The sequence below is a fragment of the Canis lupus genome, chromosome 25 (genome assembly GCF_048164855.1).
Source record: "Canis lupus baileyi chromosome 25, mCanLup2.hap1, whole genome shotgun sequence".
Taxonomy (NCBI): domain Eukaryota; kingdom Metazoa; phylum Chordata; class Mammalia; order Carnivora; family Canidae; genus Canis; species Canis lupus.
In genome coordinates this window covers 10,005,424-10,029,164 of record NC_132862.1, presented here as the reverse complement: position 1 = coordinate 10,029,164, position 23,741 = coordinate 10,005,424, and the positions used below count along the sequence as shown (strand labels likewise).

The window sequence follows — 23,741 nt, the reverse complement described above, 5'->3', positions numbered from 1 at the left end:
TTTACTCAGTCTACCAATTCTAATGATAATCTCTTCTGGAAATACCTTTCAGACTTACTCATAAATAATGCTCAACTATCTGGACATCCCTTAGCCCAGCCAAGTTGACACATAAAATTAACCATTACAAGGCCCATAACAATCTTGTGAGGAATGCAGGACTTAACCATCCCAAATATAAGATGAACAGTCTGAGGTAAGTCAATGAACTGTCACAGAGCCTAGTGGAAGGCCACAGAGTTAGTTCTCCGTATTTAATAAATTGAAAATTGCTTTCAATTGAGTTAAACTGGCAGCTTAATTTTTCTCTATAAGTGAAGGAATATATCAGTATGTCATGGTTAAAAAAACTTTAAAAAGGAAAGTAATAAATACATGAAAACTATATAAAAACTATTTATTTTATTTTTTTAAATTAATTTATTTATGATAGTCAGAGAGAGAGAGAGAGAGAGAGAGGCAGAGACACAGGCAGAGGGAGAAGCAGGCTCCATGCACCGGGAGCCTGATGTGGGATTTGATCCTGGGTCTCCAGGATCGCGCCCTGGGCCAAAGGCAGGCACCAAACCGCTGCGCCACCCAGGGATCCCTATAAATACTTTTTAAATTACATGACCAAACATGAAAGAGTCAAGGAATGCACATTTTATTTATGGATTTATAATCAGAGTCAGTTAAGCATAAAGATAAATGTATAAGGTAAGATTATACTGAATTGTGATTTTAAAGTATTTCTTCCTAGTTTCCAGATTTAACAGAGCAATCATCCTCATTTTTATAAACATTCCTCAAATAACAAATAAAGGGAGCAGATTTGGGAGAGAAGGGTGCAGGGTGATCACATGTCAACTTCATTTCCTCTCCAGCTGTGTGGTCTTCAGTAGCAGAGCCAGGGGACCACACATAGCACCCAAAGTCCCCTGCGCCCAAAGCTTGGCCTCCTGCTTACTGCTCTGACTATAGGACATATTGTATGACCAGTGTTTCCAGTCTTTTTATAAAGAAATTGTCATTTTCCAAGTGCAAGTATAATTGAGGAAGAGGATTAAGATACAATGACCTGGGGTACCTGAGTAGTGCAGCTGGTTAAGGGTCCCACTCTTGGTTTTGGCTCAAGTCATGATATGAAGGTCATGAGATCAAGCCCCATATCAGACTCCAGGCTCAACACTGAGTCTGCTTAATATTCTTTCTCCTTTTTTTTCTGCTCACCCCTCACCCCGATAAATAAATAAATTAAAAAAAGACAGAGAATACAGTGACCTAGTTTGGGTGCAGTACTACTTTGCTCTATACAAGCATGAAACTTCTCTGTGTCTGCTTCCTGCACTATTTGTTAAATGACTATTGTCAGTCTTGGCCAACACAGAAAGACTACTGGTATATAGGAACTGATATATCTAAGAGGACACTGAAAATTATCGTATGTTCCATATAGTGAAGTATTGGTTGGATGTACCAAGTGAATGAAATATGTTTCCACAAAAAAATTCTGAAAATAGATTATAAATTATAAGTAGGAGAAAAACATTATTAATATTAATGAAGTAGACACACATTATATTGGCCAAGAGCGTGGAGTTTGGAGTTTAACAAGCCTGCATTTGCTCTGCATCCTGGCTCTACCATAAGGTGACCTCAGACCAGTGATCAAGGCTCTCCAAGCTGCGTGTTCCTGTTCTATAAAACCAGGAACATGGTAATGCTTAGATTGTGGAGAAAATGCATGTTAATTAATTGGTTGTCAATAATGTTAAACTCCCAAAGATATGAAGTGAAAAGTTGATTATCCTTTTCTCTGTTTCTGATTAATTAAAAGTAGAAATGAGCTATTTCTCATTTTTGAGGCATTTTTGGGGAGGGGAGGCATTTTTCAAGCGCATCCAGCTTCTATACATGCAGATTTAAAAACAAACCAGAGAATCTGTGGGGTTTATTTGGCTGTGCACCCTTGAAAATTATCAAGTATCTTTATTCTTTCTAGAATTAATTACTTCTAGACATTAATTATGCCTTCCTAGGGACAATGGTGAAAAATTGAATTTTTTGTTAACACATTGTGTTTTCTCCAGTGCTGGAATGGGGTAATAATAGAAAGGGTGTGAAACACTGGTGTGTTACTGGGAATATTGTAAACTGGGCAAAAGCAAAAGCAACTAGCATACCACCTCCCAGTATAAAATACCATGGCAATATAATAAATAAAAAAATCAAACAAATAGAAAATAAAAACAGGAATCTTTTCAAAACCATGATCTTTTTAGGAAAATAAAGGATATCCTGAAAACAAAAATAAAATCATCTAAATAAAATCTGACGCAAACCCATAGTAAGCAGTGGGGTGTTAGCAGGCTTAAGGGCATCTGCCAGTCATTAGTCACCTAAAACTCTTGTTTTATCCTTGTGTGAGAGAAAGGGGGAAAAAAGAGTGGGCCAGCTAAATACATGGTCAAACCATTTATTACTGTCTAATAAAACCTTCATCATGAGACCCTTCCTATGTATATCGATGGGCCAAATGCTTGGGGGACGGTTGCCAGTATGTATCTTGCGGAGTTTAGAGATAAAAGAAATTTCTAAAGGAAGTTTTATATGTTAAAGTAGTCTTACAGGATGGCAGGGAGAGGGTAGGGCTGGGATTGCCTTTTGCCTTTAGCAAAGAATTAACATGGAGGCAGCTGAGTCCCTAGAGGAATGTCACTCTGCCTGTTTCAAGGACTTGTCAATAGGCTGTAGGTAGTAAGGAAATTTAATAATTTCTCTTCTGCCTTTGTTTCCCACACTAATTTGAAAATGATCCCCCCAAGAAACTTTCAGAAATAAAACTATATAATGGTTAAAATGAAGAGTTTAGATGTTGGATTGAGGAAGAGAATTAGTAAAGTCTAAAATACACCTGAAATACGTTTTCCTAAAATGATGTAGGAGGAAAGAGAAAATAACTAAAAGAAGGTAAGATATATGAAGCGAGAGTTTCTACTGTTCATCTCATCAGAATTCCAGACAGTGAAAATAGGATGGGAGAGAGGCAATATTTGAAGGGGGGGAAAAAGGCTTAGAATCTTCCCTAACTGTTGAAATGCATGAATCTTCATCTTCCAAAGTCACAATAAATTCAGAACAGGAAAAAAATCATACCTAGACAAATGAGGTGAAACTACATATTATCAAAGGAAAAATCAATTTAGAGGTAACAAGAGAACAAAACAGATGACAGTTCATTTTTAACTAGTAACAATGGAGGCCAGGAGAATAATATCTTCCATGCTCTAAAAGAAAATTATCTTGTAATAGTATACCCCATGAAATCTCTTTTGCAATGATAAGAACCAAGTAGCAATTTTCTGAAAAGTAAAAGAAGCTTTATCCCTAACAGACCCTCACTGAAGAAACTTCTCATGGCAGCATTACAGAAAAATAAAAAATAAAAAAAATAAGTGATTCTAAAAAGGCAATCTGATATTCAAGGAGCAGTTTTGAACAAAAATGTTTCATGTGTTTTTAAATATAAGCAAAAATTAACTGTATGAAATAGTAACCATTATGACTTCTTTGTTATAAAATAGCAAGTGTTAATAAAAGCCAGATGGAACTAAAATCCTGGAAAAATGTGCATACAAGTTGGGAAGGGTTGATCAGAGTTCAGTCACTCAGAGTTTTTTTGAATTGTTTGGGAGTAGAGTGGTGGGATTAGGTCAATAGATTTTACTAATTTCCATATGCAGAGGAAAATTCCTAAGGCAATTTCCTAGTGAATAGAAATGAAGATTTTAGCATCCAAAACAACAGAGAAAAGAATGAAAGGCAAATAAAAAGTCAATCCATATGAAAGAAGGCAAAATTGAAAGAAAAAAGAAAAGTTTCTGCAAAAAAAGATATAAAAGGAAGTAGTAGAAATATGTTATTTTGGCAAGCAGAATTATTGTAACCTTCTTGTCAAGGGACAAACATGGAGAAATTAGCTTAAAACAATTCCATCTTGGGATGCCTGGGTGGCTTGGTGGTTGAGCATCTGCTTTGACTCAGACCCTGATCTAGGGGTCCTGGGATCAAGTCCCACATGGGGCACCCCCACAGGAAGCCTGCTTCTCCCTCTGCCTATGTCTCTGCCTCTCTCTGTGTTTCTCATGAATAAATAAAAATAAAATCTTAAAAAAAACAAACTCCCAATTCCATCGCTATGCTTTGTATTAGTTTTCTATTGCTGTCTTGACAAGTTAATAAGACCCACTGAAGTCAGAAGTCTGGGTGGGCTGCACTGGGTTCTCTGCTTAGGATCTCATAAGTCTGAAATCAAAGTATTGGCCATATTAGCTCTAATATGGGGAGGGTCTGGGTTAGACACTTCCAAGCTCATTCAGCTTGTTGACAGAATTCAGTTCCTTTTGTTTGTTAGGACTGAGGTCACTATTCCCTTACCCTGGCAACTCTCAAATCCCCCCAAATGGCCCCTTCCATCCCAGAAGAGACCCCCTCTTGCAACAAATATCCTTCAAGCTTCAAATCTGTCTGATTTTTTCTGTTACTGTTAAACAGTCTACGTGATCAAATTTGGTCAGTAATATTCTTTTTGCCATATAACATAACTAAGGGAGTGTAGTGCGTCACAGTCACAGGTTCCACCCAGATCTAAAAAGGGAGGAATTACACCAGGGCAAGGACCATGGAGGATCATTTTTTGAGTTCTGCTTACCACATGCTGCTTTCAGGAGTCATGCCCAAAACCTAAAGAAAGAAAAAACTTAAAACTAAAAGAATGGAAGGGCAGCCCTGGTGGTTTAGTGCTGCCTGTGGCCTGAGGTGTGATCCTAGAGACCCAGGATCGAGTCCCATGTCCGGCTCCGGGCATGGAGCCTGCTTCTCCCTCTGCCTGTGTCTCTGCCTCCCTCTCTCTCTCTGTGTCTCTCATGAATAAATAAATAAAATCTTAAAAAAAATGGAAAACATATGCTAGGGAAATACAACCCAAAACAAAAGAGACTTTGAAGCAAATTAGACTTTGTAGCAAATTTAATGAAAAAAATCACTTCATCAGGAAGGTGTCTAACAATTTTAAACTTATATGCATCCTGTAATAAACCTTCAAAATTTATAAAGGATAAATTGACAGAATTTGATATTTAATAAACCCACCACCATAATGTTTACGTTAAAAAACAAGCATTGAAAATGAATGAGGTAAGCATTCAGCATTAAGAACTTAGGGGAGAAAAGCCCCAGGAGAATCCATCAAAGTGCAGAAGGAAGAAGGTAAAGATAGCAGAAAGTAATTGCTATAGAAAGGTTTAAAATATTTTAAAAATTTGAGAAACCTAGTAAAATTGACAAAATTTTATAAGATTAATCAAAATTAAAAGGTAAAAGTTACAAAAAAAGATAAAAGTTACAAATAAATCATAAGAAAAATGAAAAAATTATCACTAGATATACAATGGAGATCAAAGATATAACTAAACGCTTCACTCTAGATAAAGCTCAGAAAAATAATGAGCAAAAGCATACTGTATTTTTATGGGTTTTTTTAAAAAGATTTTGTTTATATATTCATGAGAGATATAGATGCAGAGACCTAGGCAGAGGGAGAAGGAGGCTCCATCTGGGACTCGATCCCTGGATCCTAGGATCACACCCTGAGCTGAAGGCAGACGCTCAACCACTGAGCCACCCAGGCGTCCCTGTAGTTGTATGTTTATACACAATACACATATAACTAATCAATATTTTATTATACTTATGGTTACATCCAGATGTAACCAGAAAGAAACAATGGAATGGTAATTCTAAATACAAGATTTAGAATTGTGGTTACCTCTTCTAGGGTAATTTGACCGCAGACAAGTAACAGAGATCTTAAAAGACTTTGCTTTTGTTCTACTTTTTATCCTAAGTAGGTAGTGGAAACATGCTCTACAATTTATTTTTCTTCTTTATTCCTTACATATACGTTATGTACCCTTTGATATATACATATAACATTTTTAATAACTTCAATTATTAATATGTAGCTACCTCTGATATATTGACAAAACAACAGAAAAGTTTGATTAAAATACACTAGGTTTATATTTTAAGCACGTGCCCTAAAATCAATATTTTACTTAAAGTATTTAAATGAAAATATGAAGTTTTATTTTTAGACACCGAATGCTGATAAGTAGAATTTCTTATTGCAAAGATACACATTCAGGTTATTGCTTTCAAATTTCTAAGCTTGTTATTATGTTCCCCAAATATTCAGCACATAACAGTATAATTATATCTGTCTTCAGGCAAAAGTAGAACATAGAGTAATGCTTGCTTAAACTTACAAACCACGTTACTTGGTGGTTGCCTTACTTATAATCTCTCAAATTCTGAAAACAGAACACAGGTGGTTATGTCAGATGGTTGACTATCAGCCTTTTCTTGGACTTATTAACAGTAGGAATGGCAACCCAGTCGAACTTCTTTTCATTCCACCAGCCTGTATAGCTTTGTACTTGTTACCTTGTAGCGTTGTCTGAAATATTTTGAGAATTGGTATTATGTGAGAAGTATGGTAGGCTACACTATTAGTGATGCTGGGTCTGGGAGACTGAGCCAACTCTTTTGACTATCAGTAAGACCAGGATATATATTAGGCATTTCATCCAGAAAACTGAAATGCTGGGATCCTTAAAATGAGAATGAGTTTCCTTTTGAGGAGATGTTTGCTCTTTCTGTGTTCCAAAGGCTCCTTGGTTCCAATAGATCTTTTAATCACATTTCTAAAAGCACCCTTTATGTATCTCTCTATTGGTTCTCCACTCATATATACGTTCACAAAGCCTTCATATTATGGTACAGTCTTATAATTAATTTCTCTAATAATAATTACTTATTTATGTTAGCAAGACAGAGAAGATATGCATGCTGAAAACTACTCATTCTTTCAAGCCAAAAACCAAAAAATAAATGCTCAGCAGTGTAATACTGGGCAACTGTCATTTGGTAATTTGGCTACCCATAAAGAATAGCATGTCAGAAGGTGGTATAAATATTTTTCTGCTGGCTTTTTGCTCAGCAAAATCAGTAATCTTATGCTTTCTATTTATTCTAAATTATAATTCAATGTGGTGGAAAGCAAATTGTACTGGGGTATGTCGTAGTTATTTCTCATTTGTTAACACAGTATATGAAACTCTGCAGACCTTGCCTGGTAAGGTACTTTTTGATTGTGTATATTTCTGTATTCAGGTGATTTAGGTATCTTTTTCTAAATGCTTCTGTATTCTGAGACATGCCCAATTTCCTTACTTAATAATAAAACAGTCCATGACTCATTGTAAATCAGTAGGGATCCAGCAATAAGGTGCAATACATCACAAAAGCAGAACAGGCTATCATTGGAGATAATAAGCAGGTGCATTAATATTCATGCTTTATGAAACCCTGCTTGTGCTTCTAAAAAGCTGTAGAATACATTCTAGGTTTAATGTTCACCACTAGATGTTTGCCAGTGATTTTCAGGCACTTCTTGTGGCACTTCATTCAAGGCATATCTAGGTAATATAGAAAACGTTCCACCATGCTTTCCATTTACCTAATTGTATACTCAGCTAATGTTCCTTACTGAGCATGTATAATCCTTTCTGGTTGGACCTTGGGTCTTTCTTTGTCTCAGTGGGAAACACTGTTGTGTAAGACTGATTGTGTATGCATGCCTGTGTAGGTGGTATGGTGTGTGAGTTGGGGGCTGGGAGCCACCAAAAGGGAACAAACTACATGCATTGTCCTCTACAGCGCAGTATCTCCCTAGTGTTAAAGAAATGAAATTTAGATTTGTTTTTACATAAACTGACCCAAGACCGAGGATAAGAAAATAATGTTATGCTCCAAGGGATGCAAAGGTACCAACACATAAGGGTTCACAGGCTGGGCACTGTCCAACTCCCGAGGCTGCCATACGCCATCCTCCCCCAGAGTTGTTCAACACCAAAAATAAGACATATGGACATGTACTACTTTCCAGTCTTTAAAATATGTGATTCATATATGTCCTTACTTGGTTCATCTTTAAATACATTTGCAATAAACCAGATATATTGTCCACATGGACAACGTGAGTAAGTATGCATCTTAGGTTTAATATCCCTCTTGTTTGAAATCATATTTGATGTCTTCATTCTTGCATGAGTTGACAAAGATCATCCCTGCCTCTTTTTAGAATCTTAACTCACGTGTCCTTTGTCTTCCTACCTTTCCAGGCAATGAAGGGATGGGGTCGGGAGGAAAAGGGATACTCTACCATTCATGTATTCCTCCTCCTACTACTATTCCTATCACCACTACTACCACCATATCTGTTAGCATCATCATCACCACTAATTGCTGGAGAAGCTTTAAATGCAGAATGAGGAAAGAACTACTTGGAGTATGCTATTTATCCTAGCCTCTGCACTGGTCTGTTCTGTATTCTGTGTTCCTCTTGATTTCCTTTTTGTTCATTCATTCATCCATTTATCCTTTCATTTATCCACCCATTCAGTAAATGTTTACTCAGAGCTTGCAGTATGTTAGATATAATGCTAAGTGATGGGGACAGAGTGTGAACAAAATGGACAAGATGCCTGTAATCATGGAGCTTATACTCTGGGGAATGAGTGAATTAGCAGGGTTAATTCAGCTAGATCTTTTGCATTTTATAGAATCTCACATCATGGGGCACCTGGGTGGCTCAGTCGGTTGAGCACCTGCCTTTGGCTTAGGTCATGATCTCAGGGTCCTGGGATTGAGCCCTGCATCAGGCTCCCAACTCAGAGAGTCTGCTTCTTCCTCTGCTCCTCCCTCCCAGCTCATGCTTCTTCTCTCTCAGATAAATAAATAAATAAATAAATAAATTAATTAATTAATTAATTAATTAATTTAAAAAATCCTTAAAAAAGGAATCTCACTTTATGTTCAGGATATAATTACTAATACCGGGATCTTTACTTTCTTCCTATTTTATGTGAAGAATTTATACAGTATCAGCCTTTGTCTTTATATAAAATCAGCCATCGATACATGGAGCTAGAGTTTCATGAATATAGTGAAGTTTCTTTCACACAATCTCTTAGGAATTTCTCAATTCCTCAATTCTAGCAAGCCTTTTGCACTGCTGTTTGGTGATAGAACATATTTGCATTAGAAGTTATGAAAATTTTGGGAGAAATTTGGGATATACAGCTGTAGTGTGGTTAAGGACTTTTTATTAATCTGCTTAGAAGCAAAGAAGTAAAATAAACACTTGAAAGAAATAACATGGAGCCCTGCTCACCAGCTTCTCCTCCTCCCCAGTTTAAGTGCTGACAGTTTCTTGCATCATTGGTTGTGACGTGTGGCTCATAATTCTCTGTCAGTGCTCATGTTCTTCATAATGATAAACAGTCTCTCCTTTTAGAGTGAGTATGTAAAAATGTACTCATTTTGATGTTGGCTTTGGCTATTGGTAAATGAATACATTTTGAACCATAATTCTTTGGGGAAGCAAAAGTCTTCAAACATTAAGTCTGCTCTTACAAATTAAAAGAAATTTGTAACTTTCTACCCTGAATGAACTACCCTAGGGAATTTCAAAGCATATGTCAAAATATGGATTTGCTTGGTATTGAAAACTTGGTATTAATTGCCTATTTGTACTTAGTAAGTGCCATGTACCGCCTAATAAATCTATCTAAATAATTTTTCTGGCATGTACCTGTATGTGTCTCAATGAAATTCAAATAAAAGTAACGTCAACAAAACCAGGGAAAGAATATTGCAGTGAGGGGCCGTGTGTCACTAATAGTCTTGATTAACTTTCTTAAGTGGACAAGGAGCTAAAAAATAAAAATGTCTTGATCATGATAACAATTATACAAGGACCTTTATCCAAGATTTAAAAAGTAATTATAGAAATCCATATAAATCATCTGTTGCTGATGGCATATTTTGCTGTAATTTTCATGAGATAAGAGACAACATCAAATTGGAAAACGATTATGACTGTTATTCTTGAGAGATGAAAATTCTACCTACTAAATGACCTTACAGCATGCTTAGCATTCCATTGGCTAAATACTTTTCACATTTCACTTACATAATAAATATGGGTAGCCAGATAACCTAATTAAAATTTTATATTATGACATATGCTGAATATAAAGCAAAGCTTTTCTTCAAAATCCTCTCTCAGAAAATCTGAAACTGCCTTATGTTCAAATTCCTGCAAATCTCATACTATGTTTAATTATTTTATTTTTAACAAAGTTGTATTTGGGAAAGGCAATCCAAAACAAGGTTAATTACAAAGTGATTTTGAATGTTAATAGGTCATCTGATAGGTACTATTTTTAAAAAAGAGAAGAATATCACAGATGCAGTAATTATTTTTAACAATATGGCTTCAAAATTGCCAAAAATATGTGTCACATAATAAGCCATTTAATAACCACTTTAAATAGCAATATAGAATTTTCATTTTAAAGTAGGAAGATTTTGGCAACCAAACAAAAGAACATGGAGTACGAGAATCAGAGATGCTAACTTTATCTTAAATAAGAGTAAATCGTATCTTTAACTCTGAAGCACAATCTGTGATTAAGGATTGCCAAATGTAGTGACTGTCAACCAAGTTTCAAGACAATGCTAAGAGGAGATACGGTGACTACTGATCTCAGGCAAAGTTGGCAAAGGACAGTTCTCCAAGGCAGGTGGTACTCCCTGAGAGGCCTGGAGCAATAGGGAGGGGAAGTGATGATTGTGATGATTGAGATTGGGCCCTGCCTCCTCCCCTTCCCCCACCCCCAACACTCAACAGGAGCCTCTTGCAGAATGCTAGTCCAGAAAAAACTCATTCAGTTGGCAGTCAGTTCCAAAGGAAACAGCATGAGCATTTTGTCTCTAAGAATAACAGAGGAAGAAAATAACAATTAAGTCCTGTAGCAGGTGAAGAACCCTTCACACACACACACACACACACACACACACACACACACGAACTGAATCAGAGGAAAATTGTGCTTTTAAAAAGCCCAGTGAATTTAAAAAAAATTCGTGAAGTCATTGTCTATATAAGTTTTCAAAGCAATGATGCAAGAATTTTGCTTTGAGACAATAGAAGATGAAATGGGATGGTAGGCTGAGGAAAGAAATGCAGAAGAAAGAAAATTAGAGAAATAAAGATCAAATTGGATTCTCCACAAACATTAATCAACACACCCAAAATCGTGGTAAGGGACATGATTGAGTGAATGGAATGATAAGTTAGAAAAGGAAAAAGAAAAGAAAAGAAAGAAAAGTTAGAAAAGGAAGACAGAGAAAACCAGGATCTACAGAATTGTTTGTCTAAAGAATAGAACTGAAATAATGGAAAAGAAAAGGAGTAGTTAAGGATTCTCAAAAGATTTAAGAGAGTAGAGACTTGAATCTTTAGACTGAGAAGACCAATTGTACCTGGAAAAGTGACAGACAACAATCTTTAAACAGCAAAATTATTATACTCAAAATAGAAAAAAGAAAACTTTGGGCATCTAAACAATGAAAACCAGTTCACCTATAAATATGGGGGAAAATCCAGTTTTCAGTTTTTTTTTTTTTCAGATTTCTCCATGGCATTGCTCAACAGTATGAATTCTTTGATTCTAAGGTTAAAAAAAGGGTGATTCAGTAATTTTGCATTCAGCCTCATTATTAGTCAAGTATAAAGAAATTAAACAATTGATTGGAAGCTACATTGTTATCATGATGCTTCCTGAAGAATATGTTGTAGAACAAAGTGCAAGCATTAGAAGTAGTGGAAAAACTCCAGCAGAAGTACAGAAAAGATCTCTGAGTTTTGTAGGACTAGAGTTAAAAGAAATGCATTGTTTCTGATTATGAATCAGAATATGAGTACTCCCAGACCTAAACAGCACAGTAATGATGTATAGTGTAAGAAAGTATAGTATTTTGATTTTCTCATCTTTTATAGATGAGGGAGGAAGATACCATTTAAAGATGATGAATAAAATAGGGATATGAGATATTCAAAGAGTCAAAAAGTTAATGGGTAAAATAATGTAAGTATAATAAGATGATAGAAGGAAAGAAAGCAGAGGGAGAAGAAGTAAAAATTAGATAATTTGGCCAATGCTCATACTGGGGAGTAAATAAAAATCTGAATAAATAATACATATGTTAAATGAAGTTTAGTTATAAAAATAATAATTAGAACAACATAGGAACATTTCAGTGGAATGCACATAGTAAATATATGGCAAAAGAAGAAATTATTTATTTCAAATTAAAATTTATTTTTTTTATTAATGATAGTCTAAAAGGGTTTCTTTCATCTTTAAAACTTACTTGCAATTTTTTGTGCAGCCTGGGTGGCTCAGCAGTTTAGCGCCACCTTTGGCCCAGGGCATGATTCTGGAGGCCTGGGATCAGGTCCCATTTTAGGCTCCCTGCATGGAGTCTGCTTCTCTCTCTGTCTGTGTCTCTGCATCTCTCTCTCTCTCTCTCTGTCTCTCATGAATAAATAAATAAAATCTTTTTTTTTTTAATTTTATTTATTTATGATAGTCACAGAGAGAGAGAGAGAGAGAGGCAGAGACACAGGCAGAGGAAGAAGCAGGCTCCATGCACCGGGAGCCCGACGTGGGATTCGATCCCGGGTCTCCAGGATCGCGCCCTGGACCAAAGGCAGGCGCCAAACCGCTGTGCCACCCAGGGATCCCCCAGTAAATAAAATCTTAAAAAAAACTTACTTGCAATTTTATCAAAAAATTCAGGGTTCCCTTAAAATTTGAGAAAACTTCTATCAATCTTCTTGCATACATGACCTGAAAGATTTAGAAGAATTTTCCAGAGACTAACTCTGGCTCTGTTGAAACCTTGCTTAAGAAGAAACTATGTAAATAGCTATATATGTACTGGTATATGATGATGTTCAAGATACACTGTTAAATAGAAAGAAGTTGCAAAATAACACGCAAAATTAATTATGTATGTTTGCTCATTAATAACCTTAATGCCTTTGCTTGTGTATTAAGAGAGTAGCACTTATTTCTCTTAAGTGATACTCTGCTACATAATAACAATCTCGAGTGGCCCTATGTAGCCATAGTTGTTATTACATTATGACCTTTTCTCTCTACTAAATCAGTATTTTTCACTAATATCGCATGCTTAACATTAAACTATATCAAAGAAGACTATAGATACAGTGTGTAGTACCTGTTGGTGAGTAGTTTATAATTAGGCTAAGAAAACAAAATGGGTAAAACTGGAGGATGATACAGGATGCAAATCAGTGCTCATTTACATTACATGAATCCTCTATAAAACCATCTCGGATTATTGCCACCTTTGGCAGTAGGTTTGATTTTTCACAGCAATTTTAGTCTGGAACATATTTTAACACCATGCTATATCTTTATCAGTTTCTAATAATTCAACATACGATAGTCTTGTCTTTATGGAAGAGATGAGACTGCTTTCAAGCCCTTTGACTCTAAATCCAATTATTTAACACAGTCACATGAAGCAAAAGGTTTACGTGGACTCCCGGATGACAACAAAACATCAATAATTCTTAGAACATCTACTAATATCTAGTGTGTCCATATGATGAAACTGAGGGACAGAGAGGTTGATTAATTTGTCCCAAATCAAAAACTTAGTAAGAGACACAACTCGGAAGTCAGCCAGGAAGGCTAGTTCCAGAACTGGTGCACAGAACAGTGCGTTAGGTGTGTGACCCGGATGGGTTATTTTGTCTCATTGATTTCTCTTTCTCCCTTGGTGGACAGGTGAAAATAATGACTCACTTTATAAAGTTCCCATGATAGTTGTTAAGAAAAGTACCTCTAGGAGCTTTGTACTCCATGAAGTTCTATAGCAAATGTAAGATATTACTGTTGTCACTGCTGTCTTTGTGCTACCATTTTTACCCTCATGTCGTATCGGTTCCACTCGTAGGGAAGCAAAGTTTCCAGTTAGATTTATGTAGAGATAAATTGCTTTTACAATCACTTACTGACTTTTAAACCTCAACATTCATGTTCTCACTCAGATTACACAATACCCATGCCCTAAAATAGTTTCTATTCTGTGAAAGATTACCTGACAAGGCATAATGTGATAAGGGCTATAATGAAGTTCTGAGTTTGCACAGAGACCTCATAGGGATGAAGGCAAAGGCAAGGATTGTGATATTCAAAGAGTTAAAACAGATTCCTCCCAGCTTAGAAAGAAAGACCTGGGATTTCAAATTCTAATTATCTTCCTGTGGGAGAAGCATCAACAAGTTTCGTATTGTATTTATGCTACACAGCAACCTTTGTGCATGGTCTTCAGTCTTGCCTTTCCTGCATCTTTTCCCACAAAGACTGTCCTTGACCAACACCAGAAATGAATTTGATTTCTCTAATGCAGAAGGTAATTGGATTTTTCTTTATTGAATGCATCCCTTTAATGACTGTCTCTGCTCCTGCCAATTTAGCTGCAAGTGACCTGACATTGATCTGATGATATGACTTAAAATAAAGAGTTGGAGCTGGGGGTGTAAAAGACCAGCTGTCTGGCATCAGGGGGAAAAAATATGTTTTTTTTTTTTTTTTCGCCTCATCTTGCCATTTTCCTGAGAAAATCCTTTATCCTTGAATGTCATTTTTACAAAATACGCTGCTGTAATAATTGGTCATACAGCAGCAGATTGCCTTCTTCTAGAGAATATAATAAGTATTTCCCAGAAAGTGCCCTGGAGAAAACATTGAAAATTGAATAAAATCCACCCAGTAATCATTCTGTTCCTTGGAAATATTTATTACCATGTAGATTCTTTCTGGAACAGGGTAAATATTGCTGAACAGAATTAATTAAATCTTACAAGGAACTGGTAAAACATGAAATATTTACTTAAGTATTTATTTACTTAACCTTGAGGTTTTGTAAAAATAAAATTTGACACAAGAGTTGCTATTCAAGAAAGTTACAAAGGGGTAGTGGATGAAATTGCTGTTTGGAAGAGTAACAATTCCTTCCTTAAGGGAAGCTATGATATAAAACTCTTTTTATGCCCAAGAATATATGGAATTTAAATTTTTCTCCTTTTGCCTTCATTCACTTTTTAGTAACAGTGTAACTCACTTGATCCATGCTCAAATTTTATTCTGTCAAGATAAAGATTCGTTCATTCTGACAGATAAGAATTCTCTTTGATTGAAGATGCAAAGCTTGGGCATTAGAGGGAGAAAATAAAAACTTGTCATTTTAAGTTGTAAAGAAGAAAATAATAGATGAGAAAATCGTAACTAAATTTCCTTTTAAAAACCGGTGAAATCAATGTTTTCCCTTTTGAATTTTTAGTGTTAGTTGCACTCACAGTTATCAATGTCATTAATAATTTCAAGAAGTTAACTGAGAGTTTGTATTAAAATCATTCATGGCATTTGTTGAATTTGAAGACTCAAAGCCACATCACACAAAACTATTGTAAGCCCTGTGTTAGAGCGGGCATAAATCTACAGTGTTGCTCAGTAAAGAGCAGTGAACTTCTTTTGGTTCTCGTCAACCAAGAGAAACTTGGGAGTTCTATTCCAAGAATTATCTTGAGAAAGAATATAAAGAAGAATTAAGAGTGAGTATTTCCTGGAGACTGGGCTCCTTAACCTCTGTTCTGATTGCAATTTAAATGAGCCTGTGAAGCCCTGGCATGCCTGTGAATGTTTCCAGAGAGCACTTCTTAGATGCTGGGTAGCACAATAAGATGGGCTTGCTTGAGAATTGATGTGCCTTCCACAGAAAGCCCAGGACGATTGAAGGGGTCATTGATCCAGAAGGACTCCCCACTGAAGAAAAGTCTTTCATCATAAATGATTAAATCTCACTAATTCCAGGCCAGGCCATTGTTGGAAGCTATACCTAAGTGCAATATTAACATCTTAAGAGCAAGATAAAGAGGGGCACCTAGGTGGCTCAGTGGTTGAGCATCTATCTGCCTTTGGCTCAGATCATGATCCTGGGGTCCCAGGATCCAGTCCCACATTAGCCTCCCTGCAGGGAGCCTGCTTCTCCCTCTGCTTATGGCTCTGCCTCTCTGTGTCTCTCATGAATAAATAAAATCTTAAAAAAAAAAGCAAGAGAGAGAAGTCTGTATTAATGGATGATGAAAATTCTTCCTCACTCAATTCAGTATATCTCATTCTATATGCATTTTCTTAATTTTGAATTAGCCTTGTTGGTTTGAATTTGGACATTATTAAATACAAATCCAATTAATGAAACAATATTCTTCTCTTGAAGGGAAGGCAGATTTTCTGGAAAAAGGAAAACGTGTGTGTGTGAGTGTGTGTGTACACATATACAAATATTTTTTCCTGTATCAAAAGAAGGAAATTAATTACCCACCCCATCAGATTTTTATAAATGCTTTTACAATAGGTTATCTATTTATGATACTTTGGACATTTTCTGAAATCATTAATATGGGTATGATCAATGAGCAATTTATTTTGTTAATGCATTTTTAAAAACTAGTGTTTAGGGACGCCTGGATGGGCTCAGTGGTTGAGCATCTGCCTTCCACTCAGGGCATAATCCCAGGGTCCTGGGATCGAGTCCCAGGGTCCTGGGATCGAGACACCTCTGTGTGTCTCTCATGAATAAATAAGTAAAATCTTAAAAGAAAATGAAAAATAAATAAAACCACGCATTTATATAAAATCATTTTGTCATTTCTTCATTAAGCGAATATCTTGAAGGCTTTTATATAAAAGAACCTTAGACATTGGAAGAGATATAGAGACAAATCTTCACCTTCAAGGATTTTGAAGCCTACTGAAGAGAGAACAGATGTACATAGTAAGTTAAATAGAAAGTGGAAAGTGGTAAGTGACATAAGAGGGACTGATCCAGAACTACAGTTGGAGTGGACTGTGAAGATGTCACAATGTGTGATGATGATGTGATTTTGCCAAGGCCTCAGAAGATGGGCAGACTGTGCAAGTGGGAAGGAGAAGTAGAATATTTTTTAGAAGAAAACATAGGACTGAAAATGGCAAGGAGGTATGAGAATACTAGGCTATTAAAATAAATATTCTATAAAAATGGGTCAAGTCTCATACTTCATATGTCATTTTTTTTAAGTCTAAAAGAATTATTTATGACAAACAGAGAGAGAGGCAGAGACACAGGCAGAGGGAGAAGCAGGCTTCCTGCAGGGAGCCCCATGTGGGACTCGATCCCAGAACCCTGGGATCAAACCCTGAGCCAAAAGCAGATGCTCAACCACTGAGTCACCCAGGTGCCCCCCTCACGCATCATTGAAAGAAAAAATAAGAGAGAAGGGAAGGTAATATTTTGACTAGTGATATAGGTAGAAATGTAGACATGTAGAGAAATAGTTGGATCTTGGAGTTTCTGATTTAGACAAGCAAAAACTATGGTATTTTATTTATTATGTATGTTTTGTGTCTATGAAGAGGTTAACAATTGCTTAAAGATGTCTCCTTATATAAGGTAATCTTGACTGATGTTTTAAAGCATAGTCTCAGTAGTTGACATGTTGGGTGATCTTAAATATATTCATTTGTTACATAAAGTCAAATGAACTACTAAAATTTTTAATTGAAAATGTATTCTTGATTTTGTCTCTGCATATATTCTAGTGTTAAGATACGTACATATTTTATTCTTGACAAAGTGTAAATTATATAAATATTTACACCTAAATGTAAGATTTCTGAAAGTGCTAAATAAATTTCTTTTATTGCTTCAGGTCACTGATATGATGCTTCAGGACAAGCCCTATCCTGATTGGGGAAAATCTGCAAGAGCTTTCTGGAAGAAAGGAAATGTTAGGATCATTTTATTCTGGTAGGAAATTATTTTGTTTATAGATTTTTGCCTTTCATCATTCACAAAGGACTTGAGTTGAATGTAGTTTTGTTTTAGATGCATAGAATTCTATGTTGAGAGGCATTTCCAGGGGATACTGTCTTCCATTTAAGATGATTAAAACCATTATCCTAATTATTTTATGAATTACTTTCTGCTTACACATTGTTGCCTATACACATTTACAAGAGATACATTTGCTAATACAGTAATACATATTTTACCAGAGGTAAGTAGGTTTTTGATTCAGCAAAAACAAGCTATAATTTTCATCAATGAAATCTGCTATAAAAATGTCTCCAGTAAATTCTAAATTTCCAGTATATTTGACAGGATATAATTTTGCTTTGAAGAAGTTATACAGAGAGAGAACCTCTTTACAAATCACATCTGGCTCATTGGCATTTCTTCTTTATGTAACTTCCTTTAGCTCTCTAGCCCAATCATTGCAATTACAAAATACTCCATGTCTTATAGAACTTTGTTTCGCATAGCATCACCACTATTTATGTGTATTTGAACAAGTTTAGACAGAAAACATCAAGAAGGGCACTTTTGCCTGACTGCGTGATACCACTCGACTATAGAGTCAGCCTGATATATGAAAGGGTGTGTGAACTAACACACAGAAGTGCTCAAATTGATGCTACCTTGTGCAGGGTAAATTCTATCCTGCTCACCTGCCTTTTGAAATGGTAGAGAAAAAAATGTGTTTGTTCTTGGATTTAATTCCGAGGGTTGATTTCTTTTTTCATGCACAGGCTACAAAAATCATGGGATGATATACACACTCTAAGCTATCTTTGGGCTTTAACACTGTAATTAAATGTTGGTAGATATATATGGCATTTTGAACTCAATTCTTAGAAGATAAACAAAAGTAGATTCCAAATAGTGTTGTAAAAATGAATATGATTTTGTGGATGTTTATTTAAGCCTTGTCTCTATAAGTCAAGTGTGGCCTATTTTTATGGTGCATTTAGCCTTTAAATTTTTTTTCCTGTGTGCAAGTTACCCATGCAGCTTCCCTAAATAATATAGGATATAGCTATAGAAAATATTTATTGAGCATATGTTTTGCTCTAGGCACCATGCTAAGTATTTAACATGCTATGTATTTGCTCACTTAATCCCAACAATCCTATAAGGTAGGCGCTATTGTTGTGAGCATAGGTCTCTGACTCCAGAGATCCAGTTTTACATCATTATAACTAGCCTACCTCTAAGAGAGCAAAGGATACATCAGTGTGCAAATTTCCAAATGATTTCCAAATGATTATCCTTAGTCTCTTTTTAGGTAATGGTGCTATATTAGCAATACAAGACTCTGGGGACACCTAGGTGGCTCTAAGTTGAGCATCTGCTTTTGGCTTAGGGCATGATCCTGGGTTTCGGGATCTAGTCCCACATTGGGCCCCCTGAGGGAGCCTGCTTCTCCCTCTGCCTATGTTTCTGCCTCTCTTTCTGTCTGTCTTTCATGAATAAATAAATAAATCTTTTTAAAAAAAGGAATACAAGATTCTGGGGAGTCATTAAACCCTGTAGAAATTTTATGATTTTAGGAATCATAATTTTAAAAAGATAGATGTTAATATTAAAAGAGTTTATGGACTATCTCTCTTAAAACAATATGAATTTACTATGTTTACATTAATTTTATATTACTTAATGCATCTTCAAAGGCAGCCTGCTAATTATGTTCAAGGTGGCCAGTGACTCAGGTCACATGTATAATATTTGCAAAAGTGAGCCATGCATATGGTAATCTGAAGGCCTCTCTGATTTTTGTCATTAGCTACTCTTAATTGCAATTGCTGTTTCAGAGGAGAGGAATCCATACTGGATTTTTCCTTAAGTATCTTAGTATGTTTTCCATGAACATTAATATTCAGGTCTACGTATTACCATCCCTTTTATGCAAATGGGTTTTTTTTGACAGATGTGATAACATAGCTCCAATTGATAACCTAGAGCATATTTTAAATACTATACAAATAATTTAATTAGTCACTGGCAAATAGATAATACTCTTGAATGGAGAGCAGTTCAGGTTAATAAATTCACACTGTTGTAGTCATTGTTTTTGTAAAATTATCAATTATTAGATGATATATTTGAGAGATGAGTTTTTATTGTCATATTTCAAAAGTAGTATTTCAAATCATGGAGAACATAAAATAACTGGAGGAAAATTTAAATGCTACTCTAAAAATATTTTTCCTATTTTATCCATTTCTATACAGTTAGATTATCTTGTCAACAGTTTTCATGGTTTTAAAAAAGGAAAATCCGATGCAAAAAGTTGAATATGGAAATTACGTGGGAAGCAATGAAATCTTCTGTTTTGTTCATACTTTTTGGATAAAAGAGATTTAGCAAGTATAAAGGGCATTTGTTTTTTTTGTTTTTTTTTTTTAGCTCTAGGAGATAGCATACAGAAATCTTTGGCAAGGTTTCAAATGAAACAAAAGATAGTATTTACACACTGTGTGTTACCCACTCAAAAAGAGGTTTTTTTTTCTTTTGGTTTTGTCCCAGTTAAGGGAAGGGAGATGAGTGTGAAAAACCTATGCTAGAGAAGAAATTTTGCAAAGGAAGCTTTCATAAGTTGCAATGTGATTATATGCAGCAGTTTCAACAGTACAACATGCAATTTTGTTCTGGTAAACTTACCTTTTACCAACATGTAGCTGCTTTAACTCATAAATGTCTGTCAGAAACTATTTCCTTTGCAGCAGTGGGCTGAGCTCTTACTTGATTCCTAGTGATAGATGTCCCTACATTGAAGAAAACGGTTCCTGTTTCTTTCTGTAATTGTGCAAAGATGAGGCTGCTATAGCACATGGATTTTGATGTCGGGGATGAGACTAAATTGTCGTGTGTGAAAAATACTAAATGAGAGAGGGAAGAATATTTATAGAACTTTCCTTCCAAAATCACTTTTCCGGCCCTTTTGTTAATTAAATAGAACAAAAACCTAAGAATGTAAATCCTAGGTTAATTCCATACACTGTTTTTATTTTCCAGAGGGGCTGTGAAAAACATTTCCACTCACTTGTATCTGAAGCAAATATACACATAAACATAGATATAAAAAAAAAACAAGTAATATGCACCTGAAACTAATATAACACTGTGTATGAACTATACTTCCATAAAAATAAAGATATTAAAGTCAAGTAATATGATGTTTCTGTTAGCTCCTATTCCCCATTTTATTTTTTCTCTTGTGATACATTTTGTATGTCTTTTGATGGGAAGTATCTTGGAATAATATTTCCCGAAGGCCTAGCCTAGCTTAAAAAAAAAAATAAGGGAAACACTCTCCTGTGATTAGTAGAGGAATTGGCAGAAGGAGGGATTGGGAAATTTGGTGTTTATTAGGGCTTCACAAATACTCCAGTTCTTTGCCTTCCAGACATAGGAGAGGATTGCATTTTTCTGTCTCCTCTGACCACATGACTTGCTTTGACCAATTAAAATGGGATGAAAGTGACGTGTCACATTTAGGTAGAAGCTTTCTTTTTTTTCTTATTTAAGTGAATAAGTCCCAAAGCAGGACTTGAACCCATGACCCTGAAGTCAGGAGTCAGATACTTAACTAACTGAACTACCTGGACACCCTTAGGTAGAAGCATTTAATTGGCAATGAGAAGCACTGAAGGGAGCTCTTTTTTTTTTTTTAAGATTTTATTTATTTATTTGAGAGTGAAAGAAAGCACAAATTTATTTATTTGAGAGTGAAAGAAAGGAGAAGGAGAAGCAGGCTCCCCGCGGAGAAGGGAGAGGGAGCCTAACACAGGACTTGATCCCAGGACCCTGGGATCATGACCTGAACTGAAGACAGGCGCTGTTTAACAGACTGAGCCACCGGGGCACCCCTAAAGAGAGCTCTTCTCGTAGTAGCAACTGGGAAGTTTACATCTAGCTGGAGCCCTGCTCATTCAGGTTCCCTGAATTACCAGCGGAAACCAGGCATTCTTAACAGCACAGTGGTCAAATAGTGTGAGTGAGAAATAATCCTTTGCAAATGTTAAGCCCCTGAGATGTGGGGATTGTTTGAAACTGCATCCTGCTGTATACGGAAATTGATCCTGGAACCAAAGTGTTGCTGTAACAGAAGGCTGGAATTTTTATTTTAAGCGCTGGACAGCAAAAGGCAAAAAACAACAACAACAACAAAAACAACAACAACAACAAAAAACAAACAACCCTGATGATATAAGTTGGAAAAATGGTGATACAGGTGTTATAGTGGCAAAGCATTTGGTCAAAACTGTGGTCTATAATTACTTAGACACTCCAGGAGAACTGAGAAAATGGAATATTAGTAATATGTTGATATATGCATCAGTGTACTATTGTGTACTTCCTTTTCTATTCTGATGCATAGAGATTATCTTTTATTTTTCGGGTAATTAGTATCTCCATATTTTGAAAACTACTTTATCTAGTGCTTTAATAGTTTGGGTGGACATTTCTTGATCATGATTATCTTAACTCTTAACTGGGAAACAAATGTAGCAGCTGCTATTTGTCCTGTTTTGAAGATCATGTTCATTAATAAGGTCTAACAAAATTGTTTAGCTTTCACCAGACAAGAGCTAATCAAGAAATGATTATCATCTTCATGTACATGGTCTGGGAAACAAAATGATAATCATAAAATAACAATGAAATATAATAAAGTAATATAAAAAACTGAAGAATCTTGACGGAAATGTCCATCAAGAGGGGTTTAACAATAGGTCTCTAGTATGCAGCTGTATGGATGCCCTGTATGACTTCCTTTCTTTTCTCTTCAAAAGGGATGTGTTTTGTTATTTTGCATGATCCTTTTCAGCCGTGCAATGCTATTTTTTATTATAAGATTAAAATATTGAAGAGAGAGTAATTCTGTTTGCTTTGCTCCAGAGGAAAGAATATGAATGTTTGTGTCCTAAAATTCGTAACTTGAAGTCTTGATGCCCAAATGATGGTACCCAGAAGGTGAGGTCTTTGGAAGGTACTTAGGTGATGAGGGTAGATTTCCTCATGAGTGGAATTAGTGCCTTTACAAAAAAAAAGGTTCCAGAGAGATCCTTAGCCCTCTCTATCATGTGAAGGCACAGTGAGAGGGTGTAGGCTATGAACCAGGATGAGGACCTTCACCAAATGAAACCATCCTGGTGCCTTGACTTTAAACTTCCCAGCCTCTAGAACTGTGAGAAATATGTTGTTTACAAGCCAGCCAGTCTGAGATATTCTGTTACAGCAGCCCAAGCGGACTAAGATGTAGGTAAGTCACATGGAAGCAGATTTAGATTCATGTCTTAAAGAATTCCCTGATAATGTGAGCCTCTCAATGCTGAGCAAGCTTGCCTGATGAAATGCTGGATTTCCTGTTAGTAGAAGTATTCTAGCAAAGGCTAGATCATCTGTCAGGGATGCAGTAGAAGGATTTTCACATTCAATGAGAAAAAACGTAAATCACTTCTAACTTTTCATCAAACTTAAGATCCTATGACTCTAGATGTTTAATTAGAAAGTATTACTCTTTTTTTGGCTTTATAATGAAAGGGTACTAATTTTAATTTAATATGCTCTGTATAATTCCATCATAATTATGAGGAAAATTTTTACATTAGACAATAATTCATGAAAGGTTCTGGGGCAACTATAGTATGCAGAACTTTTTGCCTCACTTCCCAAGTAATAAATTAGCCTGTATCTTTTCTCTGGCTGAATTTTGTCTTCTAGCCTTCAGCTTTCCTACCATCTCAACATGTCTTATGAAGCAGTTGTCTATCTTTAATTAAAAGCTGCCTCTGTAACTGAGGAAAAGCAGAACATTTCTAGCCCAAATCAGGTAACTGTACCTATTTAATCAGTCACCTTAATTT

The 23,741-nt window shown here is 35.7% G+C and overlaps 1 protein-coding gene across 6 annotated transcripts in view; it reads left to right on the top strand.

The window, feature by feature from the left end:
* TMEM117 (transmembrane protein 117) overlaps positions 1–23,741 on the top strand; it is a 496,249-nt gene that overhangs the window by 317,111 nt on the left and 155,397 nt on the right. For all 6 annotated transcript variants that reach the window (XM_072798249.1, XM_072798248.1, XM_072798250.1 and 3 more), the window contains one exon: positions 17,741–17,838. In XM_072798249.1, coding sequence (XP_072654350.1) covers positions 17,741–17,838 — 98 coding nt within the window. The remainder of the gene's footprint in view (positions 1–17,740; positions 17,839–23,741) is intronic.